Raw genomic sequence first — 22683 nt, 5'->3', positions numbered from 1 at the left:
AAGTTCACAGTTCACATATTGCTGAAGCCTGGCTTGGAAAATATTAAGCAAGCATTACTTTACTAGCGTGTGAGATGAGTGCAATTGTGCGGTAGTTTGAGCATTCTTTAGCATTATCTTTCTTTGGAATTGGAAAGAAAACTGACCTTTTCCAGTCCTGTGGCCACTGCTGAATTTTCCAAATTTGCTGGCATGTTGAGTGCAGCACTTTCACAACATCCTCTTTCAGGATTTGAAATAGCTCAACTGGAATTCCGTCACCTCCACTAGCTTTGTTCATAGTGATGCTACCTAAGGCCCACTTGACTTCACATTCTAGGTGAGTGATCACACCATCGTGATTATCTGGATCGTGAAGATCTTTTTTGTACAGTTTTCTGTGTATTCTTCCCACTTCTTCTTAATATCTTCTGCTTGCTTCTGTTAGGTCCCTACCATTTCTGTCCTTTACTGAGCCCATCTTTGCATTTAATATTCCCTTGGTATCTCTAATTTTCTTAAAGAGATCTCTAGTCTTTCCCTTTCTATTGTTTTCCTCTATTTCTTTGCATTAATCGCTGAGGAAGACTTTCTTTTTTTTTTTTTTCATTGATTTTTATTAGTTGGAGGCTAATTACTTCACAATATTGTAGTGGTTTTTGTCATACATTGACATGAATCAGCCATGAATTTACATGTATTCCCCACCCCGATCCCCCCTCCCACCTCCCTCTCTACCCGATCCCTCTGGGTCTTCCCAGTGCACCAGGCCCAAGCACTTGTCTCATGCATCCAGCTTGGGCTGGTGATCTGTTTCACCATAGATAATATACATGTTTCGATGCTGTTCTCTCAAAACATCCCACCCTCGCCTTCTCCCACAGAGTCCAAAATTTGTTCTGTACATCTGTGTCTCTTTTTCTGTTTTGCATATAGGGTTATCGTTACCATCTTTCTAAATTCCATATATATGCGTTAGTATACTGTATTGGTCTTTATCTTTCTAGCTTACTTCACTCTGTATAATGGGCTCCAGTTTCATCCATCTCATTAGAACTGATTCAAATGAATTCTTTTTAATGGCTGAGTAATATTCCATGGTGTGTATGTACCACAGCTTTCTTATCTCACATTGCTATTCTTTGGAACTCTGCATTCACATGGGTATATCTTTCCTTTTCTCCTCTGCTTTTCACTTCCCTTCTTTTCACAGCTATTTGTAAGGCCTCCTCAGACAATCATTTTGCTTTTTTGCATTTCTTTTTCTTGGGGATGATCTTGATCCTTGTCTCCTGTACAATGTCACGAACCCCCATCCATAGTTCATCAGGCACTCTGTCTATCAGATCTAGTCCCTTAAATCTATTTCTCACTTCCACTGTTTAGTCATAAGGGATTTGATTTAGGTCATACCTGAATGATCTAGTGGTTTTCTCTACTTTCTTCAATTTTAATCTGAATTTGGCAATAAGGAGTTCATGATCTGAGCCACAGTCAGCTTGTAGTCTTGCTTTTGCTCACTGTATAGAGCTTCTCCATCTTCAGCTGTATTTTTTAATTTATCTATTTTTAATTGAAGGATAGTTGCTTTACAATGTTGTGTTGGTTTTTGCCATACATCAACACGAATTAACCATAGGTATACTTATGTCTCTTCCCACTTAAACCTCCCTTCCCCCTCCTATCTTATCCCACCCCTCTAGGTTGTTACAGAGCACCAGGTATAGCTCTCTAAGTCATACGGTAAATTCTCACTTGCTTTCTATTTTACACATGGTAAAGTATATATTTCAATGCTACTCTCTCAATTTGTCCCAGTCTCTTCTTCACCCACTGTGTCCACAAGTCTGCTCTCTACCTCTGCATCTCTATTTCTGCACTGTGAATAGGTTTATCAGTACACTTTCTTTAGAATTCATATATATAAGCATCAGTTTAGTTCAGTCGCTTAGTCATGTCCGACTCTTTGCGACCCCAGGAATTGCAGCACGCCAGGTCTCCCTGTCCATCACCAACTCCAGGAGGTTACTCAAACTCATGTCCATCGAGTCAGTGATGCCATCCAGCCATCTCATCCTCTGTCGTCCCCTTCTCCTCCTGCCCCCAATCCCTCCCAGCATCAGGGTCTTTTCCAATGAGTCAACTCTTTGCATGAGGTGGCCAAAGTATTGGAGTTTCAGCCACAGCATCAGTCCTTCCAGTGAACACCCAGGACTGATCTCCTTTGGGATGGACTGGTTGGGTCTCCTTGCAGTCCAAGGGACTCTCAAGAGTCTTCAACACCACAGTTCAAAAGCATCAATTTTTCGGCACTCAGCTTTCTTCGCAGTCCAACTCTCACATCCATACATGACCACTGGAAAAACCATAGTCTTTTCTAGACAAACGTTTGTTAAAATATATGATATTGTTTTTCACTTTCCCATTTACTTTACTTTGTTAAATAGGCTCTAGGTTCATCCATATCATTAGGACTAATTCAAATGTTTTCTTTTTCTATGGCTGAGTAATACTCCTTTGTATATAAATACAGCAATTTCTTTATTCATTCACCTGTCATTGGACACCTAGGTTGCTTCCATGTCTTGGCTATTGTAAACAGTGCTACAATGAACATTGAGGGTATATGTGACTTTCTCAATTATGGTTTCCTCATGATTTATGCCCATAGTGGAATTGTTAGGTCATCAGTTCAGTTCAGTCATTCAGTCATGTCCAACTCTTTGCATCCCCATGGACTGCAGCATGCCAGGCTTTCCTGTCCATCACCAACTCCCAGAGCTTACCCAAACTCATGTCCATCGAGTTGATGATGCCATCCAACCATCTCATCCTCTGCCATCCCCTTCTCATCCTGCCTTCAGTCTTTCCCAGCATCAGGGCCTTTTCAAATGACTCAGTTCTATGCATCAGGTGGCCAAAGTATTGGAGCTTCAGATTCAGCATCAGTCCTTCCAATGGATATTCAGGACTGATTTCCTTTAGGATGGACTTGTTGCATCTCCTTGCTGTTCAAGGGACTCTCAATAGTCTTTCCCAACACCACAGTTCAAAAGCATCAATTCTTCAGTGTTCAGCTATCTTTGTAGTCCAACTCTCACATCCATACATGACCACTGGAAAAACCATAGCTTTGTCAGTCTCTGTTTTTAAATATTCTGTCTAGGTTGGTCATAGCTTTTCTTCTAAGGAGTAAGCATCTTTTAATTTCATGGCTGTGGTCACCATCTGCAGTGATTTTGGAGCCCAAGAAAATAAAGTCTGTCACTGTTTCCATTTTTTCCCCATCTATTTGCCATGAAGTCATGGAACCGAATGCCATGATCTTTGTTTTTTGAATGTTGAGTTTGAAGCCAGCTTTTTCACTCTCCTCTTTCACTTTCATCAAGTGGCTCTTCAGTTCTTCTTCGCTTTTTGCCATAGGAGCGGTGTCATCTGCATATCTGAAGTTATTGATATTTCTCCTGGCAATCTTGATTCCAGCTTGTGCTTCTTCCAGCCCAGCATTTCTCATGATGTACTCTGCATGTAAGTTAAATAAGCGGGGTGACAATATACAGCCTTGAGCTACTCCTTTCCCGATTTGGAACCAGTCTGTTGTTCCATGTCCAATTCTAACTGTTGCTTCTTGACCTGCATACGGATTTACCAGGAGGCAGGTCAGGTGGTCTGGCATTCCCATTTGTTTAAGAATTTTCCAGAGTTTGTTGTCATCCACACAATAAAAGGCTTTCGCGTAATCAATAAAGCAGAAGTCCATGTTTTTCTGGTATTCTCTTGATTTTTCGATGACCCAATAGGTGTTGGCTATTTGATCTCTGGTCCCTCTGCCTCTTCTAAATCTGGCTTGGACATCTGGAAGTTCACCTTTCATGTTCTGTTGAAGCCTGGCTTGGAGAATTTTGAGCATTACTAGCGTGTGAGATGAGCACAACTGTGTGGTATTTTGAACATTCTTTGGGATTGCCTTTCTTTGGTATTGGAATGAAAACTGACCTTTTCCAGTCCTCTGGCCACTGCTGAGTTTTCCAAATTTTCTGGGTTAAGGTTAGGGTTGTCAGGTCATATGGTAGCTTTATTCCTAGTTTTTTGTTTTGTTTTGTTTTGTTTTGTTTTTAAGAAATCCCCATACTGTTCTCCATAGTGGCTGAATCAATTTATATTCCCGCCAACAGTGCAACACAGCTCCATTTTCTCCATATTCTCTCCAGAATTTATTATTTGTAGATTTTTTGATTACTATTCTGACCAGTTTCAGTTGACACGTCATTGAAGTTTTGATTTGCATTTCTCTAGTGATGATCAATTTTGAGCATTTTTCATGTGTTTATTAGTCATTTGAATGTCTTCTTTGGAGAAATGTCTCTTTAGGTCTCCAACCAATTTTTTTGATTGGGTCGTTTTTCTGATATTTGCTGCATGAGCTGCTTGTATATTTTGGAGATTAATCCTTTGTCAGTTGTTGCATTTGCAGTTATTTTTCCTACCATTCTGAGGGCTGTCTTTTCACATATTTATGCTTTCCTTCACTATGCAAAATATCCTAAGTTCAATCATGTCCCATTTGTTATTTTGTTTTTATTTCCCTTACTCTAGGAGGTGGATCATAGAGGATCTTGCTATGATTTATGTCAAAAGTGTTCTGCCCATGATTTCCTCTGAGAGTTTTATACTTTCTGGTCTTACATTTAGGTCTTTAGCCCGTTTTAGATTATCTTTGTGCATAGTGTTAGGAAGTGTTCTAATTTCATTCTTTGACATGTAGCTAGCTGTCCAGTTTTCCCAGCACCACTTATTGAGGATACTATTTTTTTCTCCATTATATATTCTTCTCATCTTTGTGAAAAAGAAGGTGCACATAAGTGTGTGGGCCTATCTCTGGGCTTTCTATCTTGTTCCATTGGTTTATATTTCTGTTTTTGTGCTAGTACCATACTGTCTTGATGGCTGTAGCTTTGAAGTATAGTCTAAAGTCATGAATGTTGAGTCCTCTAGCTCCATTCTTCTTTCTAAAGATTGCTTTGGCTGTTTGGAGTGTTTTGTGTTTCCATACAAATTGTGAAATTTTTTGTTGTCATTCTGTGAAAAATGTCATTGGTAATTTGACAGTAATTGCATTGATTCTGTAGATTGCTTTGGATAGTATAGTCATTTTCATAATATTGATTCTTCTATTCTAGGATCCTGGACTATCTCTTCATCTGTTTATGGTGTCGTTCATTTCTTTCATTAGTGTTTATAGTTTACTTTTTAAAATTATATTTATTTATTTTTAATTGGAGGATAATTGCTTCACAATATTGTGTTGCTTTCTGCCATACATCAAGATGAATCAGTCATAGGTATGTCCCTTCCCTCTTGAACTTCCCTCCCATCCCATCCCACTCCTCTAGGTTGCCACAGAACACTGGGTTTGAACTCCCTACCTCACACAGAAAATTTCCTATCTAGTTTTACATATGGTAATGTATATGTTTCAATGCTACTCTCTCAATTTGTCCTACACTCTCCTTCCCTTACTGTGTCCACAAGTCCTACACTCTCCTTCTCTTACTGTGTCCACAAGTTCTCTATGTCTGCATACTCATTACTGCCCTTCAGATAGGTTCATCAATACAATTTTTCTAGGCTCCATATACATACGTTAGTATATGATATTTTTTTCTTCTCTTTCTGACTTACTTCACTCTGTATGACCCTATTGGCTCTAGATTCATCCATCTTATTAGAAATGAGTCCAGTGTGTTCCATTTTATGGCTAAGTAATATTCCATTGTATACACGTAGCACAGCTTCTTTATCCATTCTTCTTTCAATGGACATCTAGGTTGCTTCCATGTTCTAGCTATTGTAAATAGTGTTGCAATGAACATTGGGGTACATTTGTCTTTTTCAATTATGGTTTATTCAGGGTATGTGCCCAGTAGTGGGATTGTTGTGTCATATGGTAGTTTTATTCCTAGTTATTTTTTAAGAAATCTCCACACTGTTCCCACAGTGGCTTTATCAATTTGCACCCCCAACAACATTTCAAGAGGGTTCCCTTTTCTCCACACCCTTTCCAGCATTTATTATTTATAGATTTTTTGATGATGGCCATTCTGACTGGTGTGAAGTGATACCTCATTGTAGTTTTGATTTGCATTTCTCTAACAGTGAGCAATATTGAGCATCTTTTCGTGCCTTCTTTAGAGAAATATCTGTTTAGGTCTTCTGCTAACTTTGGATTGTTTTTTTTTTTTTTCCTGGCATTGAGCTGAATGAGCTGCTTGTATATTTTGGAGATTAATCCTTTCTTGGTTGTTTCACTTGCTATTATTTTTGCCCATTCTGAGGGTGTCTTTTCATCTTGTTTATGGTTTCCTTTGTTGTGCAAAAGTTTTTAAGTTTAGCTATGTCCCATTTGTTTATTTTTGTTTTCATTTCCATTACTCTAGGAGGTGGGTCATTGAGGAACTTGCTGTGATTTATTTTAAAGAGTGTTCTGCCTATGATTTCCTATAAGAGTTTTATAGTTTCTGGTTTTACATTTAGGTCTTTAGCCCATTTTGAGTTTATCTTTGCATATAGTGTTACAAATTGGTATAACTTGATTCTTTTACATGTAGCTGTCCATCACCATTTATTGAAGAGACTATGTTTTCTCCATTGTATATTCTTGCCTCCTTTGTCAAAGATAAGGTGTCCATATGTGCATGGATTTATCTCTGGGATTTCTATCTTGTTCCATTGGTCTACATTTCTGCTTTTGTGCCAATTCCATGCTATTTTGATGACTATAGCTTTGTTGTATAGTCTTTAGTCAAGAAAGTTGATGTGTCCAGCTCCATTTTTCATTTTCAAGATTGCTTTGGCTAGTCATGGTCTATATGTTTCCATACAAATTGTGAGATTTTTTGTTCTAGTTCTTTAAAAATATACCATCAATAGTTTGATAGGGATTGCACTGATTCTGTAGATTGCTTTAGGCAATATAGTCATTTTCACAATATTGATTCTTCCAGTCCAGGAACATGGTATATCTCTCCATCTGTTTGTGTTATCTTTGATTTCTTATATCAGTGTCTTATAATTTTCTGCATGCAGGTCCTTCATATCCTCAGGTAGGTTTACTCCTAGGTATTTTGTTCTTTTTTTGCAATGGTGAATGCAACTGTTTCTTAACTTCTCTTTCTTATTTTTTACTGTTAGTGTAAAGAATGCTATGGATTTCTGTGTAACAATTTTATATCCTGCAACTTTCCTATACTCATTGATTAGCTCTAGTAATTTTCTGGTGTATCTTTTTTACCAGCCTTTTACTTCTAGCCTACCTTTATTTGGGGGGGGGGGGACTTCCCAGGTGGCACTAGTGGTAAAGAAACTGCCTACCAATGCAGGAGACATGAGAGATGCAGGTTTGATCTCTGGGTCTGGAAGATCCCTTAGAGGAGTGTATGACAATTCACTCTGGTATTTTTGCCTGGAGAATCCCATGGGCAGAGGAGCCTGATGAGCTACAGTCAGTAGGGTCACAAAGAGTCAGATATGACTGAAACAACTTAAAACATAATACACATGCCATGTCATCTGCAAGTGGTGACAGTTTTATTTCTTTTTTTCTAATCAACATTCCTTTTATTTCTTTTTCTTTGATTTCTGTGGCTAGGACTTCCAAAAATATGTTGAATATAGTGGCAAGAATGGGCACCCTTGTCTTGCTCCTGATCTTAGAGGAAATGCTTTCAGTTTTTCACCATTAGGAATAATGTCTGCTGTAGGTTTGTCACATATGGCCTTTATGATGTTGAGATATGTTCCTCCTATGTCTATTTTCTGGAGAGTGTTTTTAATCATAAATGGATGTTGAATTTTGCAAAAGCTTTCTCTGCATCTATTGAGATGATCATATGATTTTTATCTTTCAATTTGTTAATATGGTGTATCAGATTGATTAATTTGCATATACTGAAGAATCCTTGCATCCCTGGGATAAAGCCCACTTGATCATGATGTATGATCTTTTTAATGTGCTATTGGATTCTCTTTGCTAGAATTTTGTTGAAGATTTTTCCATCTATGTTTATCAGTGATATTGGCCTGTTATTTTCTCTTTTTGTAGCATCTTTGTCTGATTTTGGTATCAGGGTGATAGTGGCCTCATAGAATGAGTTCAAAAGTTTTCTTTCCTCTACAATTTTCTGGAAAAGTTTGAGCAAGATACATGTTAGCTCTTTTCTGAAACTTTGGTAGAATTAGCCGGTGAAGCCATCTGGCCCTGGGCTTTTGTTAGAAGATTTTTTATTGCAGTTTTTATTTCTGTGCTTGTGATTAGTCTGTTTATGTTTTCTATTTCTTCCTGGTTGAGTTTTGGAGGTCATACTTTTACAAGAATTTGTCCATTTCTTCAAGTTTGTTCATTTTATTGGCATATAGCTGCTCATAGTAGTCTCTTATGATCCTTTGTATTTCTACATTGTCTGTTGTAACTTCCTTTTCATTTCTGATTTTATTGATTTGAGTCTTCTCCCTTTTTTCTTGATGAGTCTGGCTAATGGTTTTCAATTTTGTTTATCATCTCAAAGAACCAGCTTTTAGTTTTATTGATCTTTGCTATTGTCTACATTTCTTTTTCATTTATTTTTGCTTTGATCTTTACAATTTCTTTACTTCTGCTAACTTTGGCTTTTTTGTTCTTTTTCAGGTTGCTTTAGGTGTAGGGTTAGGTTGTTTATTTAATGTTTCTCTTGTTTCTTGAACTAGGCTTGTATTGCTATAAACTTCCCTCTTAGCACTGCTTTTCCTTCATCCCATAGGTTTTGACTTGTGTTTTCATCGTCATTTGCTTCCAAACATTTTTCTATTTCTTCTTTAATTTTTTCAGTGACCTCTCATTTATTCAGAAGTGTATTGTTTGACCTCCTAGTGTTTGTGTTTTTAATAGTTTTTTCCTGTAGTTGATGTCTAATCTTATAACGTTGTGATCAAAAAAGATGCTTGAAATGATTTCAACTTTTAAAAATATATTGCAGCTTGATTTATGACCCAAGATGTGATATATCCTGAGGAATTTTCCATGTGTATGTTAAAAAAAAGTGAAATCTATTGTTTTGGGAAGAAATGCCCTGTACATATCAATTAGATCTAACTGGTCCAATATATCATTTAAAGTTTGTGTTTTCTTATTAATTTTCTGTCTGGATCATCTGTCCATTGGTGTGAGTGAAGTGTTAAAGTCCCCCATTATTATTGTGTTACTGTTGATTTCCCCTTTAATAGTTGCTGACATTTGCCTTATGTATTGAGGTGTTCCTATGTTTAGTGTGTGTGTGTATATACATATTAATTGTTTTATCTTCTTCTTGGACTAATCCCTTGATCATTATATAGTGTCCTTTCTTGTCTCTTATAACAGTCTTTATTTTAAAGTCTATTTTATTTGATATGAATATTGCTACTCCCACTTTCTTTTTATTTCCATTTGCATGGAATAAGTTTCTCCAGCCCCTCACTTTCAGTCTGTATGTGTCCCTAGGTCTGAGGTGGGTCTCTTGTAAATAGCATATACAAGAGTCTTGTTTTTGTATCCATTCAGCCAATCTATGTCTTTTGGTTGGAGCATTTAGTCCATTTACAAAAGGTAATTATTGATATGCATGATCCTATTACCATTTGCTTTGTTGTTTTTGGATTTGCTTTTACAGGTTTTTTTTCTCTTGTGTTTCCTGTCTAGGGAAATTCCTTTAGCATTTGCTGTAAAAGTGGTTTGGTGGTGCTGTATTCTCTTAACTTCTGCTTGTCTGGAAAATTTTTGATTTCTCCTTCACATCTGAATGAGATAGTTGCTGGATGGAGTAATCTTGATTGTAGGGTTTTTTTTCCCTTTCATCACTTTAAGTATACCCTGCCACTCTCCTCTGGCCTGCAGAATTTCTGTTGAAAGATGAGCTGTTAGCTTTATGGAAATCTCCTTGTATGTTATTTGTTGCTTTTCCCTTGCCACTTTTAATATTTGTTCTTCTTAATTTTCATTGGCTTGATTAATATGTGTATTGGTATGTTTCTCCTTGGGTTTACCCTTGTGGGACTCTCTGGGCTTCCTTGACTTGAGTGGCTATTTCTTTTCCCATGTTAGGGAAGTTTTTGACTATAATCTCCTCAAATATTTTCCCATACCCTTTCTTTCTCTCTTCTTATTCTGGGACCCCTATAATTCCAATGTTGGTTCACTTAATGTTGTCCCAGAGTTCTCTGAGACTGTTCTTGTTTCTTTTGATCCTTTTTTTCTTTATTCTGCTCTGCTTCACTTATTTCCACCACTCTATCTTCCAGCTCACTCACCCGTTCTTCTGCCTCAGTTATTCTGCTATTGTTTCCCTCTAATGCATTATTAACCTGTTATTGTGTTGTTCATTGCTTATTTTCTATTCTTTATTTCTTCTAAGTTCTTGTTAGACATTTCTTGTATCTTTTTGATCCATGCCTCCACTCTATTTATCCATGCCTCCATTTTATTTCCAAAGTTTTGGATCATCTCTACAATCATTACTCTGAATTCTTTTTCACATAGACTGCCTATTTCCTCTTCATTTGTTTTGCCTTGTGAGTTATTACCATATTCCTTCAACTGCTGCATGTTTCTCTGTCTTTTCATTTTTGTTTAATTTACTGTGCTTGGAGTCACCTTTCTACAGGCTGGAAGGTCTTAGTTGCTATTAATTGTCAAGCCTGCCCCCACCCTGGGTGGGTTTGGGCCAGTGCCTTGTGAAGGTTTCCTACTAGGGAGTTTGTGTCTGTGTTCTGGTGAATGGAGCTGGATCTTGACTTTCTGAAGGACAGTGCCATATCCAGTAAAGTGTTATGAGATGTCAGTGGACTTGGCATGACTTTGGGTAACCTGTCTGCTAATGGGCAGAGTTGAGTTCCTATTTTTCTGAAGGTTTGGCATGAAGTGTCTGGCACTGGAGCTTGCTGGCCTTTGGGTGTGTCTTGGTCTTAGTGTTGAGATGGAGGCTTTGGGGAAAGCTACCACTGATTAATGTTCCATGGGTTTGGGAGCTCTATGATGATCCAAAGCCCTGGACTTGGATCTCCCACTTCAAGGGTCTAGGCCCAACCCCTTACTGTAGCAGGAAGATTTCACAGGCCACACAGCATAGAAGACAAAACCCCAAGACTAATGCGAAACCAACACAAACAGCCCAGAGCACTCAAAGAAATTCACACATTCATTCTGAAGAGACTAACTTCCCTTTTTGGAAGTGTAGGTTCTTCTGTCAGTGTTCAGGAGGTATTCTGTAGGAGTTATCCCATATGCAGATGGATTTTTAATGCATTTATTGGGAGGAAGTTGATCTCCTTGTCTAATTCCTCCACCACCTTGAAAGTCCTCAGGAATCTAGCTGTAACTTCTTATATTTATATGTTATTCAGTAGTATCTGTAAAAGGTAAGCAAATACCTGGGCCCTGTTTCTCCCTGTAGATGCCTGCATTTACAGATTTGAGGTTAGCATTTTGCATTGCAATCTCAGTTTGCTCATGAATTCAAATGAAGAAAATTTCCAATTTTCTAGCTTTTTTCCTTGTTATATAAATGTTAGAGAGAGACTCTTTTAAATTTTACATCTCTGTGATGATAACTTAGTATCATGTAAATCTGAGGATAAGATTTGAAGCTCTGTTTGTCTTCCAGCATCCATACCACAGTTTACAAATTCCCCCACGATGGTGATCATGGTGGGTTTACCAGCTCGAGGAAAGACCTACATCTCAACAAAGCTCACGCGCTATCTCAACTGGATAGGAACACCAACTAAAGGTATGCCTCTGAAACCCTTTGTTCTACAGCCCTCTATAGAACACTGATGGAGTATAGAGTAAGGTAGCTAATCTCAAAAGAGCAAAACCACTAGTACAGGAATGTCTCAAACCACTATTAACAGTACTAAGACTATTACTAATATTATTACTGCTGCTGCTACTACTACTACTACTATAACTGCTACTACTATTTCTACTACTGCTACTACCACCTTCATAAATTTTACAATTTCTTCAGTACATATCCAGTGCCAAATCTTATGCTAGGGGCTAAGTATAGGAAAATTAATAAGATTAAATATCTGTTTCAAAGGAGGTCTATTTTGTAAGACCTCAAAATCACTCTATCAATAACATATTACTTTTATTACCATTTTTATTAATATTACATCAATAATACTATTTTATTAGCATTATCATTTCTTTACAACCTTAAGGTTCCCTTCAGAACATATGGATGTATAGAGTCAAGCACATCGAAACCCCAGCCTGGAGGCCCCCACAAGCTCTTCAGTATAGCAGGGCACTTTAGCTCACCTCTCCAGTCCAGAAAGTGTCCTGTCTCCAAGCCTCTCCTTAGGTCTGTGCCTTGCTTCTCCCCCTCTCCAGCAGGAAGTGACCCTGCCTCTTTCCGCCTCCAGAGGGATCTCCTTCACAGCCTGTCAGCCTCCTCCCACACTCCCTGCTTTCAGCTTTCTTTTCTCCCCATGTGATATCTTTTCTGCTTACTATCTCTTATTCAGCAATCACTCTCTTCTATTCTCCTTTTGATTTCTCTATCCCCATCCTGTATCCCCATTCCTATTTGACTCCTCTATTCTCCCTAGGACCATGCTTCTCTGGGCTCCCACACCAACACTTTTTACAGCCCCCTCTATGCCGACACTAATTACATAGTGTGTTGTGTGTCTGGGTCTCTCGCCCCAGGAGCTGCTCTGGGGTAAGCTCTTAGATCTTATTCATTTCTATTGTTCAAGTAGGACAAAATTAAGACATTTAGAGGTTCTAAATGCTAAAAGTTAGGGTGCCCCTGCATCATATGTAATTCAGAATAAAAACAGTAAATGTAAAAAAGTCTACCAATTTTTTAAATTTATCCCCTAATGACTATGTTAATACTTTTAATGCATATCCACTTGACTGAAAACTTTTACTGGTGCTGTGTCTTTACTGGTACACTAAGCAAGTGCTTAGCCTGTTTCTCTTGTGGAATGGAGCACTGCTCCCCAGTGCGGGAAAAAGTTCTTCTCAGGCATTCATTTGCTCAGTCATTATTTGTTGAGCACAGTTGTGTCAAGGCCCTTGTTGGATGTTGGGCAAACAAAAACAAGTAAGATAGGACCCTTGCCCTAAAATAACTCACATCTATCCTTAAGCTCTTAAACACCCTTGTGGGAGGAGCTAGTATTATCATCATCCCACAGTTGAAGAAACTAACACCCAAGAGTTGATGCATCTTGTCTGAAGGCACATGGTCACCATGTGATGGAACACATCACATGTATGTAACATCAACCAAGGTGATGGAACACAAGGTGATGGAACCTACATCTGGTTGATTCCAAAGCCTAACACTGTGTCTGACACTGACACCCACTGTCTGATACTTGGCACTACTGATGGGAAGAGGAGAGAACCCACATTGGCCCTGTACTCCCCTCCATGTTCTTCCTCTCATTTCTCTTGACCATCCCAACACCCTATCTATCTGCCCCCTTCCCTCCCTCTCTCCAGTCTTCTCCTCTCCTTCTCCCATTTCTTATTTCCCTTCATTTACTTTCTGTTTCTCTCATTCACTGGTGAGTTTCCCACTGGTCCTCCATGTGCCAAAACCCATACTGTGCACTGGACATGCAAAAGTAGATGAGATTCACACCCCGTCCTTAAAGATTTCTCCATTTGGCTGGAGTGCATAAGAATACATGTCACTGAAGAATCCCAGAGCAGGGTACTGAGGGTCTCACAGAGGAAATCACCACCTGGAAGGCAGTGAAATCTTCCATATGTGGTATATTTGAGCTGGGTGGGTCTTATGGGAGGAATAGGACATTGGCAGAAGAGAAGGGGAGAAGGAATAGTTCTTGTAGGACTGCAGGCTCTGAGGAGCCTCTGCTGAGTGTAGGGGCACATGTGATGGTGGCAGATGGGTCTCTGCTCCTATGCACCTGCTTCCCATCTGCTCCACTCACACAGAGACCCTCAGAGTCATATTTCAAACACATAGCTGCCCATATCTATAGCTACCAAGGGTTCCCTTGACTGGCAGGTTTAAATCCAAGCTCCTTAGCCTATCATTCATTCAAGGCTCTCCATGATTGGCCTCTGCCAGGCTCACAGGCCTCACTCACAATTGGATGACTCATGTTCTGCATTCTGCCAATGCCACACCTTTGCTCAAACTGTTCCTCTACCTGGAATGTCTTTGTTCCCCTCTCCCACACACCATGCCTGCCTATAAAAGGTCTGCCTTCCTATAAAGACTGGAACAAATGCTGCTTTCTCCAAAATAAGCTTCTGAGACTACTCTAAGTTTAGTTAGTCTTTCCTTCCCCCTTACTCTTTTGCATGACTCTGTCAGAGCACTTAATAACCTGGATGAGAGCTCTCTGTTTTCTGGTTTACTCTCTGTCCTGCCTTCTGGATGGTGAGCTTCTTGTGGATCCATCATGCAGATCAGATTCATCTCTGAGACCCCAGAACTCATGTCCTGATTTACAAAGTAGACATGAGAAAGTATTTGTTGGATGAATGAATAAAATAGTACATTATATCTTTGCCTATTATCCCCTTGTTCCCCCTTTCCCTCCTTCCTCTCTGGTTTTTACCACTACAAATGAGAAAGTGTGGCCTAAAAAGTTCAACAAATCTAGGTTCTCTATACTGATGCATAAAATATGATAGCATTGGACTAGGTATCAGAAGGCCAAGTCTAGTTATGTCCCCTGCTTGCTCAATGTTTGACCCTTGGTTTACTCCCTGGATCCCAGTTTCTTTATCTCTCCAATGGAGTGGGGCATTAAAAGCTTTGTAGTTTATGATAAAATGGAATAGTGGAAAGATCACCAGCTCTGAAACCAAACAGACCTGTGTTTGAATCCCAGCTCTCCACTTACTATGAGAGTTACTTTCTTTCTCTGAAATTTAATTTTTTCATTTTTAAAATGGAAATGGCGATTACTACTTTTTAAGGTTGTGAGGAGTAAGAGAGCTGGACGCCATAATTTGAGGCTTTGTATACATGTTATATAATTAGAAACTCTACCTTCTTTTACCTCTGAGATCCCTCCCAGAAAGGATTTTTTTTTTTTTTTTTTTTGCCACCGGGATCTTCCCAACCACTTCACCAGGGCTTCCTGCTTTCAGTGTTTAATTTAGGCCAATATCGACGAGAGGCAGTGAGCTACAAGAACTACGAATTCTTTCTTCCCGACAACATGGAGGCCCTACTTATCAGGAAGTGAGTACCTAACATTTTAAAGACCTTTGCTGCCCCCTGGCGGAGGAAGGCCTCTATTCAGATGAAAGGGGAGAAAAGCAGAGCAATTTGAGTTAGTAAGGAGACCATCTAGATTCTCAAAGTGGAGTTAAGACAACCCTTACACTATATTAATCAAAGTCTATCTCTGGTCATATCCATCCCTTGCTTAAGAACTTTAAACAGTTTCCTACTTCTGACAGGAAAGAGTAGAAATTTAGCCTATCATTTAAAATAAGAGTCTCAGTAGTTTGGCCCACTCCAATCTCATCCATTCAACTTCAAGGTGTTTGTCCTCTACAAGACTCTGAACACTTTCAGAACAGTGCCTGAGTCTCACTTATTGATCTACATCCTCATAATGAAAGCCAACAAAGAAACAATAATCACTAAACAGATTTTTGCCAAAAGCGTAAATACATTTCCATCATGTTACCTGTGTTTGCCCTGTTATATATGCCAGGAATGCCTTCTGCTTCACAGACTATGTATTCAGGCTCTTCTTGGGTTCAAGACCCAATTCAGTTTGAGCACTATTAGTCCAAGGTTTGGAGCCCTTAATAGTATGGCTCGGTCATTAGTCTACTTTTGCTGGGTATGTTATGCCCCTAAAATGTCTACACAGAGCCATTTTCAACTGTGTGACTTCTCTGTGCTTGTCATAGTTCTTAGAACATAGAACACCCTTTGTAGATATTCAACAGATGAATAATTTAACGTATGACATATGAGATATAGTGCAAAAGATAATGCAGAATAGAGAGGAACCCTTCTTGGACATAGTAGCTGTCTCTGTTTCTTTCTTCATCTTTTTCAGGCAGTGTGCCCTAGCAGCCCTGAAAGATGTTCATAGCTATCTCAGCCATGAGGAAGGTCGTGTTGCAGTAAGGAAATTTGCATTTTCTTTGGGGTTTCTGTTGGGATGGAGAAGAGCTAATATATTTTGAGTGTTTCTTATGTTCTATACATTATTCTAAGCACTTTGCATGTATTAATTTAATTCCACCCTCCCCCACAAGATAAGTATTTTTTACTATACTCCATTTTATACCCCAGGAAAATGTAGTGCAGAAAGACCAAATAGTTAAATATTTTCCCAAAGGGTAGGCCAGAACTGGAATACAGGTTCTATAGCTCCAGAATCTATACTCCTAACCAATATAGTCTACCACTCTACTCCCAAGAATTCAGCAGGACTACACTAGAATTTGACTGCAATACAAACATTTTTGAGTTCTAGAGATTTACCTAAACATGTAGTCAATTTAATCTCATAAACCTCTGATATAGAATTTGGAAATTCTAAAAGGGCTTCAAAGAACTCCAAAATGATAGGGAGGGAAGAAGCTTCACCTAGGAGCTGAGAAAATCAGTTTCAACTCTGCTTTGTCAATAAGTCTCAGTGGCCTTGGGTAAAAGAAACCCTTCTTCTAAGTCTCAGCTATTTAACCTGTAAAATGGCCCTAATAGAATTCCACAGTTTTCCTCTGGCCTTATTATGCTTACAGAGTCTGCTACATTTCTGGGCAGACAACAAAGGCTCAATGAATGCTTGAGAAATTGATATAAGCCATTTCAAATCCTTCAAAACCCTGGTCAAGTTTTATCTCCTCCTTGAAGCCGTTTGCTTAGCATAGGGATGGTCAAAGAGTAGGCATAGATTTAAAGCAGAACTAGATTTAAAGCAAACCAATCTCATCGTGTGCCTCTAGGTTTTTGATGCCACCAACACTACCAGAGAACGACGATCACTGATTCTGCAGTTTGCTAAAGAACATGGTTACAAGGTAGAGTAACTCTTAAACTCTTATCTAGATCCTACTCATCTATGAGCAAACCCCAAAGAAAGCCAAACCAGGGGACAGAGATGCAAAATCAGTTACCATAGGCTCAGCATTGTAATTGAGTTATAGGGCTTTTCAGATCACAGTTAGAAACATAAAAACAGAACAGAACAGGAAAGAAGGGATGCCACATAAGGCATTACTGAGAAGCTGACACTGTTGGGTGGGTATGAGGAAGGAGGAGATGGAATTACTACAATTTAGGGCCAATCTGCCTCATAAAACTCAGAATCCTTAAAGTACCACTGTATGAAATTACATTGTCAGAAATGCCTGTAAAGATGGCTCAGAGTCATTGAGAAGAGGTCAAATTATGTTTAGTTCATACCAAACATAATTCCTTGCTGAAATCTCTCTTTTGTTTCTTGTATAGGTCTTTTTCATTGAGTCCATTTGTAATGACCCTGACGTCATTGCAGAAAACATCAAGGTAAGGAGCACCAGTCACCTTTTCTTTCTTTCTTTCTTTCTTTTTTTTTAGTTGAAGCTTATTTTTTTTTCATTTATTTTTATTAGTTGGAGGCTAATTACTTTACAATATTGTAGTGGTTTTTGCCATACATTGACATGAATCAGCCATGGATTTACATGTGTTCCCCATCCCAATCCCCCCTCCCGCCTCCCTCCCCATCCCATCCCTCTGGGTCTTCCCAGCGCACCAGCCCTGAGCACTTGTCTCATGCATCCAACCTGGGCTGGTGATCTCTTTCACCCTTGATAGTACACTTGTTTCAGTGCTATTCTCTCAGAACATCCCATCCTCGCCTTCTCCCACAGAGTCCCAAAGTCTGTTCTGTACATCTGTGTCTCTTTTTCTGTTTTACATATAGGGTTATCGTTACCATCTTTTTAAATTCCATATATATGTGTTAGTATACTGTATTGGTTTTTATCTTTCTGGCTTTGTCTCAGATTTGGATCATGCCTAGAAATATCTCTGTAGTTAAAGGAGGTGTTTTTCCATGAGCTTCTCCTCCCACTTCCTATAGGAAGTATTCCTTCACCATCCTGGCATACAATGATTCTGTGAAATTCTTCTTAGTACTGGAGAGAGGAAATTAAGGTTCCAAGGGGAGAAGTAAGTTGTCAAGAGTTCATACAGCCGGGAAGAGACAGAACTGGGACTGAACCTCAGGTCTGTCTATGTGTCTTGAAAGCTCTTTTTTTCTGCCCCACAATTTGTATCAAATTTATCACTGCTCTTAGATTCCAGGCATGTGGTCTAGATTTAGAACACTCACCACATTTTATTGTTTCCTATTTCATCAAATTACTGTATCTTGGGGACAGAGGAGACCTTAAAGATCACCTCCTTCAGTGTTTCATCAGAAACCTGAAATCTTAGCTAAATGTTTGTCTAGATTTTCTTTTTGTACCTCCAATGATGAGGCTTACTGCCTTCATTAAATGCAGTCCAATCAAGCTGAAATCTGACTCCCTGTAATCTCCACTCATTGGTCCTATTTTTGCCTCTTGAGGCATAGAATATGTCCAAATCCTCTCTTTCGTTTTCATCCATCCACCTGTCCATCCATTTGTTGATTGAACATAAATTGAATCCAAACACCTGGACTGAACCATTATGGGTATTAGAGACAGAAATAGATAAAGGAGAGTCCAGCCTTGAACTCACAGTCTAATGAGGGAGACTGACAATGTAATAGATATAACTCTGTGAGATCAGTGCTGAGATAAGCGAACAAAGGGGGCTGTGGAAGGCTGTTGAAGAACTAACCTTGCGTAGGAAAGCTTCTTAATGAAGATAACAGCTGACCTGCATATTGAAGAATGAATAGGTATTTAGTAGGTAAAGAATGGAAAATAAGGGAATGGCATATACTAAGTACAGTGTCTTGGGGGAACTAGAAATAGCTTAGATTGGCTAAAGCAAAGTGTGTGGAGGACTAGAAGAGCAATGGGAGATGAGGATGAAGAAATCATTCAGGGCACAATCATAACAAGCCATGTGTCACCTACTAAAATATTTCATGCATGCATGCTAAATTACTTTAGTCATGTTCAATTTTTTGCAACCCTATGGACTGTAGCTCACCAGGCTCTTGTGTCTATGGGGATTCTCCAGGCAAGAATACTGGGGTGGGTTGCCATGTCCTTCTCCAGGGGATCTTCCTGATCCAGGGATCAAACCTGTGCCTCTTATGTCTCCGGCATGGGCAGGTGGGTTTTTACCACTAGTGCCACCTGGCAAACCCAAAATATCTCATACTTTGTCCTAAAAGAGATGAGGAAATAGTGAAGGGTTTCAAGTAGAGGAATTCCATATTCAGGTGTGCACATTGGAACTGTCCTTCTTGCTACTAGGAAGGGAAAGTAAACTCTAAACAGAGCAACTTGTCACAAGCTAGAGTGAGCATCCAGGAAGGAGAGAATGGAGGCCATTTGGGGAGCTATTTAGAAAATATAGTGAAGGTATATCTTCACTACATATACCTTCTATATAGTGAGGTACCTTATAAGAGGTGGGGGATGATAGAAAGAGACACATCTAGGATGACTCTCAGATTCATTTAAGACTCAGAAGTGAAAGGCAAATGAGAAAAGGAAAGATATACCCATTTGTATGCAGAGTTCCAAAGAATAGCAAGGAGAGATTTAAAAAAAAAAAAAAAAAGCCTTCCTCAGTGATCAATGCAAAGAAATAGAGGAAAACAATAGGATGGGAAAGACTGGAGATATCTTCAAGAAAATTAGAGATACCAAGGGAATATTTCATGCAAAGATGGGCTCAACAAAGGACAGAAATGGTATGGACCTAACAGAAGCAGAAGATATTAAAAAGAGGTGCCAAGAATACACAGAAAAACTATACAAAAAAGATCTTCATGACCCAGAAAATCACAATGGTGTGATCACTCACCTAGAGCCAGATATCCTGGAGTCTGAAGTCAAGTGGACCTTAGGAAGCATCACTATGAAGAAAGCTAGTGAAGGTGATGGAATTCCAGTTGAGCTATTTCAATACCTAAAAGATGATGCTGTGAAAGTGCTGCACTCAATATGCCAGCAAATTTGGAAAACTCAGCGGTGACCACAGGAGTGGAAAAGGTCAGTTTTAATTCCAATTTCAAAGAAAGGCAATGCCAAAGAGTGCTCAAACTACAGCAAAATTGCACTCATCTCACATGCTAGTAAAGTAATGCTCAAAATTCTCCAAGCCAGGTTTCAACAATACATGAACCGTGAACTTCCAGATGTTCAAGTTGGTTTTAGAAAAGGCAGAGGAACCACAGATCAAATTGCCAACATCTGTTGGATCATAGAAAAAGAAAGAGAGTTCCAGAAAAGCATCTACTTCTGCTTTATTGACTATGCCAAAGCCTTTGACGGTATGGATCACAACAAACTGTGGAAAATTCTTAAAGAGATAGGAATACAAGATCACCTGACCTGCCTCCTGAGAAGTCTGTATGCAGGTCAAGAAGCAACAGTTAGAACTGGACGTGGAACAACAGACTGGTTCCAAATCGGGAAAGGAGTAGGTCAAGGCTATATATTGTCACCCCGCTTATTTAACTTACATGCAGAGTACATCATGAGAAATGCTGGGCTGGATGAAATGCAAGCTGGAATCAAGATTGCCGAAAGAATTATCAATAACCCCAGATATGCAGATGACACCACCCTTATGAGAGAAAGCAAAGAAAAACTAAAGAACCTCTTGATGAAAGTAAAAGAGGAAAGTGAAAAACTTGGGTTAAAACTCAACATTCAGAAAACTAAGATCATGGCATCCACTGCCATCACTTCATGGGAAATAGATGGGGAAACAATGGAAACAGTGACAGACTTTATTTTCTTGGGCTCCAAAATCACTGCAGATTGTGATTGCAGCCATAACAATAAAAGACACTTTCTCCTTGGAAGAAAAACTATGCCCAACCTAGACAGCATATTAAAAAGCAGAGACATTACTTTGCCAACAAAAGTTCATCTAGTCAAAGCTATGGTTTTTCCAGTAGTCATGTGTGGATGTGAGAGTTGGACTATAAAGAATCCTGAGCACCAAAGAATTGATGCTTTTGAACTGTGGTGTTGAAGAAGACTGTTGAGATTCCCTTGGACAGCAAGGAGATCCAACCAGTCCATCCTAGAGGAAATCAGTCCTGAAAATTCATTGAAAGGACTGATGCTGAAGCTGAAACTCCAATGCTTATGTGAAGAACTGAGTCATTTGAAAAGACCCTTTTATTTCCAATATTCTAGGAGGTGGGTCATAGAGGATCTTGCTGTGATTTATGTCGGAGAGTGTTTTGCCTATGTTCTCCTCTAGGAGTTTTATAGTTTCTGGTCTTACATTTAAATCTTTAATCCATTTTGAGTTTATTTTTGTGTATGGTGTTAGAAAGTGTTCTAGTTTCATTCTTTTACAGGTGGTTGACCAGCTTTCCCAGCACCACTTGTTAAAGAGGTTGTCTTTTTTCCATTGTGTATCCTTGCCTCCTTTGTCAAAGATAAGGTGTCCATAAGTTCGTGGATTTATCTCTGGGCTTTCTATTCTGTTCCATTGATCTATATTTCTGTCTTTGTGCCAGTACCATACTGTCTTGATGACTGTGGCTTTGTAGTATAGTCTGAAGTCAGGCAGGTTGATTCCTCCAGTTCCATTCTTCTTTCTCAAGATTACTTTGGCTATTCGAGGCTTTTTGTATTTCCATACAAATTGTGAAATTATTTGTTCTAGTTCTGTGAAAAATACCGTTGGTAGCTTGATAGGGATTGCATTGAATCTATAGATTGCTTTGGGTAGAATACCCATTTTGACAATATTGATTCTTCCAATCCATGAACACGGTATGTTTCTCCATCTGTTTGTGTCCTCTTTGATTTCTTTCATCAGTGTTTTATAGTTTTCTATGTATAGGTCTTTTGTTTCTTTAGGTAGATATATTCCTAAGTATTTTATTCTTTTTGTTGCAATGGTGAATGGTATTATTTCCTTAATTTCTCTTTCTGTTTTTTCATTGTTAGTATATAGGAATGCAAGGGATTTCTGTGTGTTAATTTTATATCCTGCAACTTTACTATATTCATTGATTAGCTCTAGTAATTTTCTGGAAGAGTCTTTAGGGTTTTCTATGTAGAGGATCATGTCATCTGCAAACAGCGAGAGTTTCACTTCTTCTTTTCCTATCTGGATTCCTTTTACTTCTTTTTCTGCTCTGATTGCTGTGGCCAAAACTTCCAACACTATGTTGAATAGTAGTGGTGAAGTACAGAACAGACTTTTGAACTCTGTGGGAGAAGGTGAGGGTGGGATGTTGCGAAAGAACAGCATGTATATTATCTATAGTGAAACAGGTCACCAGCCCAGGTGGGATGCATGAGACAAGTGCTCAAGCCTGGTGCACTGGGAAGACCCAGAGGAATCGGGTGGAGAGGGAGGTGGGAGGGGGGATCGGGATGGGGAATACGTGTAAATCTATTGCTGATTCATGTCAATGTATGACGAAACCCACTGAAAAAATAAGTAAATAAATAACAATAAAAATTAAAAAAAAAAAAGAAAAAGAAAAGACCCTGATGCTGGGAAAGATTGAAGGCAGGAGGAGAAGGGAATGGCAGAG

The 22683-nt window shown here is 39.0% G+C and overlaps 1 protein-coding gene across 5 annotated transcripts in view; it reads left to right on the top strand.

Annotated features, from left to right (window-relative positions):
• Window positions 1-22683, top strand: part of PFKFB1 (6-phosphofructo-2-kinase/fructose-2,6-biphosphatase 1) — a 101836-nt gene that overhangs the window by 54018 nt on the left and 25135 nt on the right. For all 5 annotated transcript variants that reach the window (XM_043895033.1, XM_043895030.1, XM_043895028.1 and 2 more), the window contains 5 exons: window positions 11652-11777; window positions 15143-15236; window positions 16072-16138; window positions 16967-17041; window positions 17472-17528. In XM_043895033.1, the coding sequence (XP_043750968.1) occupies window positions 11652-11777; window positions 15143-15236; window positions 16072-16138; window positions 16967-17041; window positions 17472-17528 (419 nt within the window). The remainder of the gene's footprint in view (window positions 1-11651; window positions 11778-15142; window positions 15237-16071; window positions 16139-16966; window positions 17042-17471; window positions 17529-22683) is intronic.

This window comes from Cervus elaphus, chromosome X (genome assembly GCF_910594005.1).
Source record: "Cervus elaphus chromosome X, mCerEla1.1, whole genome shotgun sequence".
NCBI lineage: Eukaryota > Metazoa > Chordata > Mammalia > Artiodactyla > Cervidae > Cervus > Cervus elaphus.
Note: the sequence above shows the minus strand (reverse complement) of the source record. Positions and strands in the feature narration are given on the sequence as shown.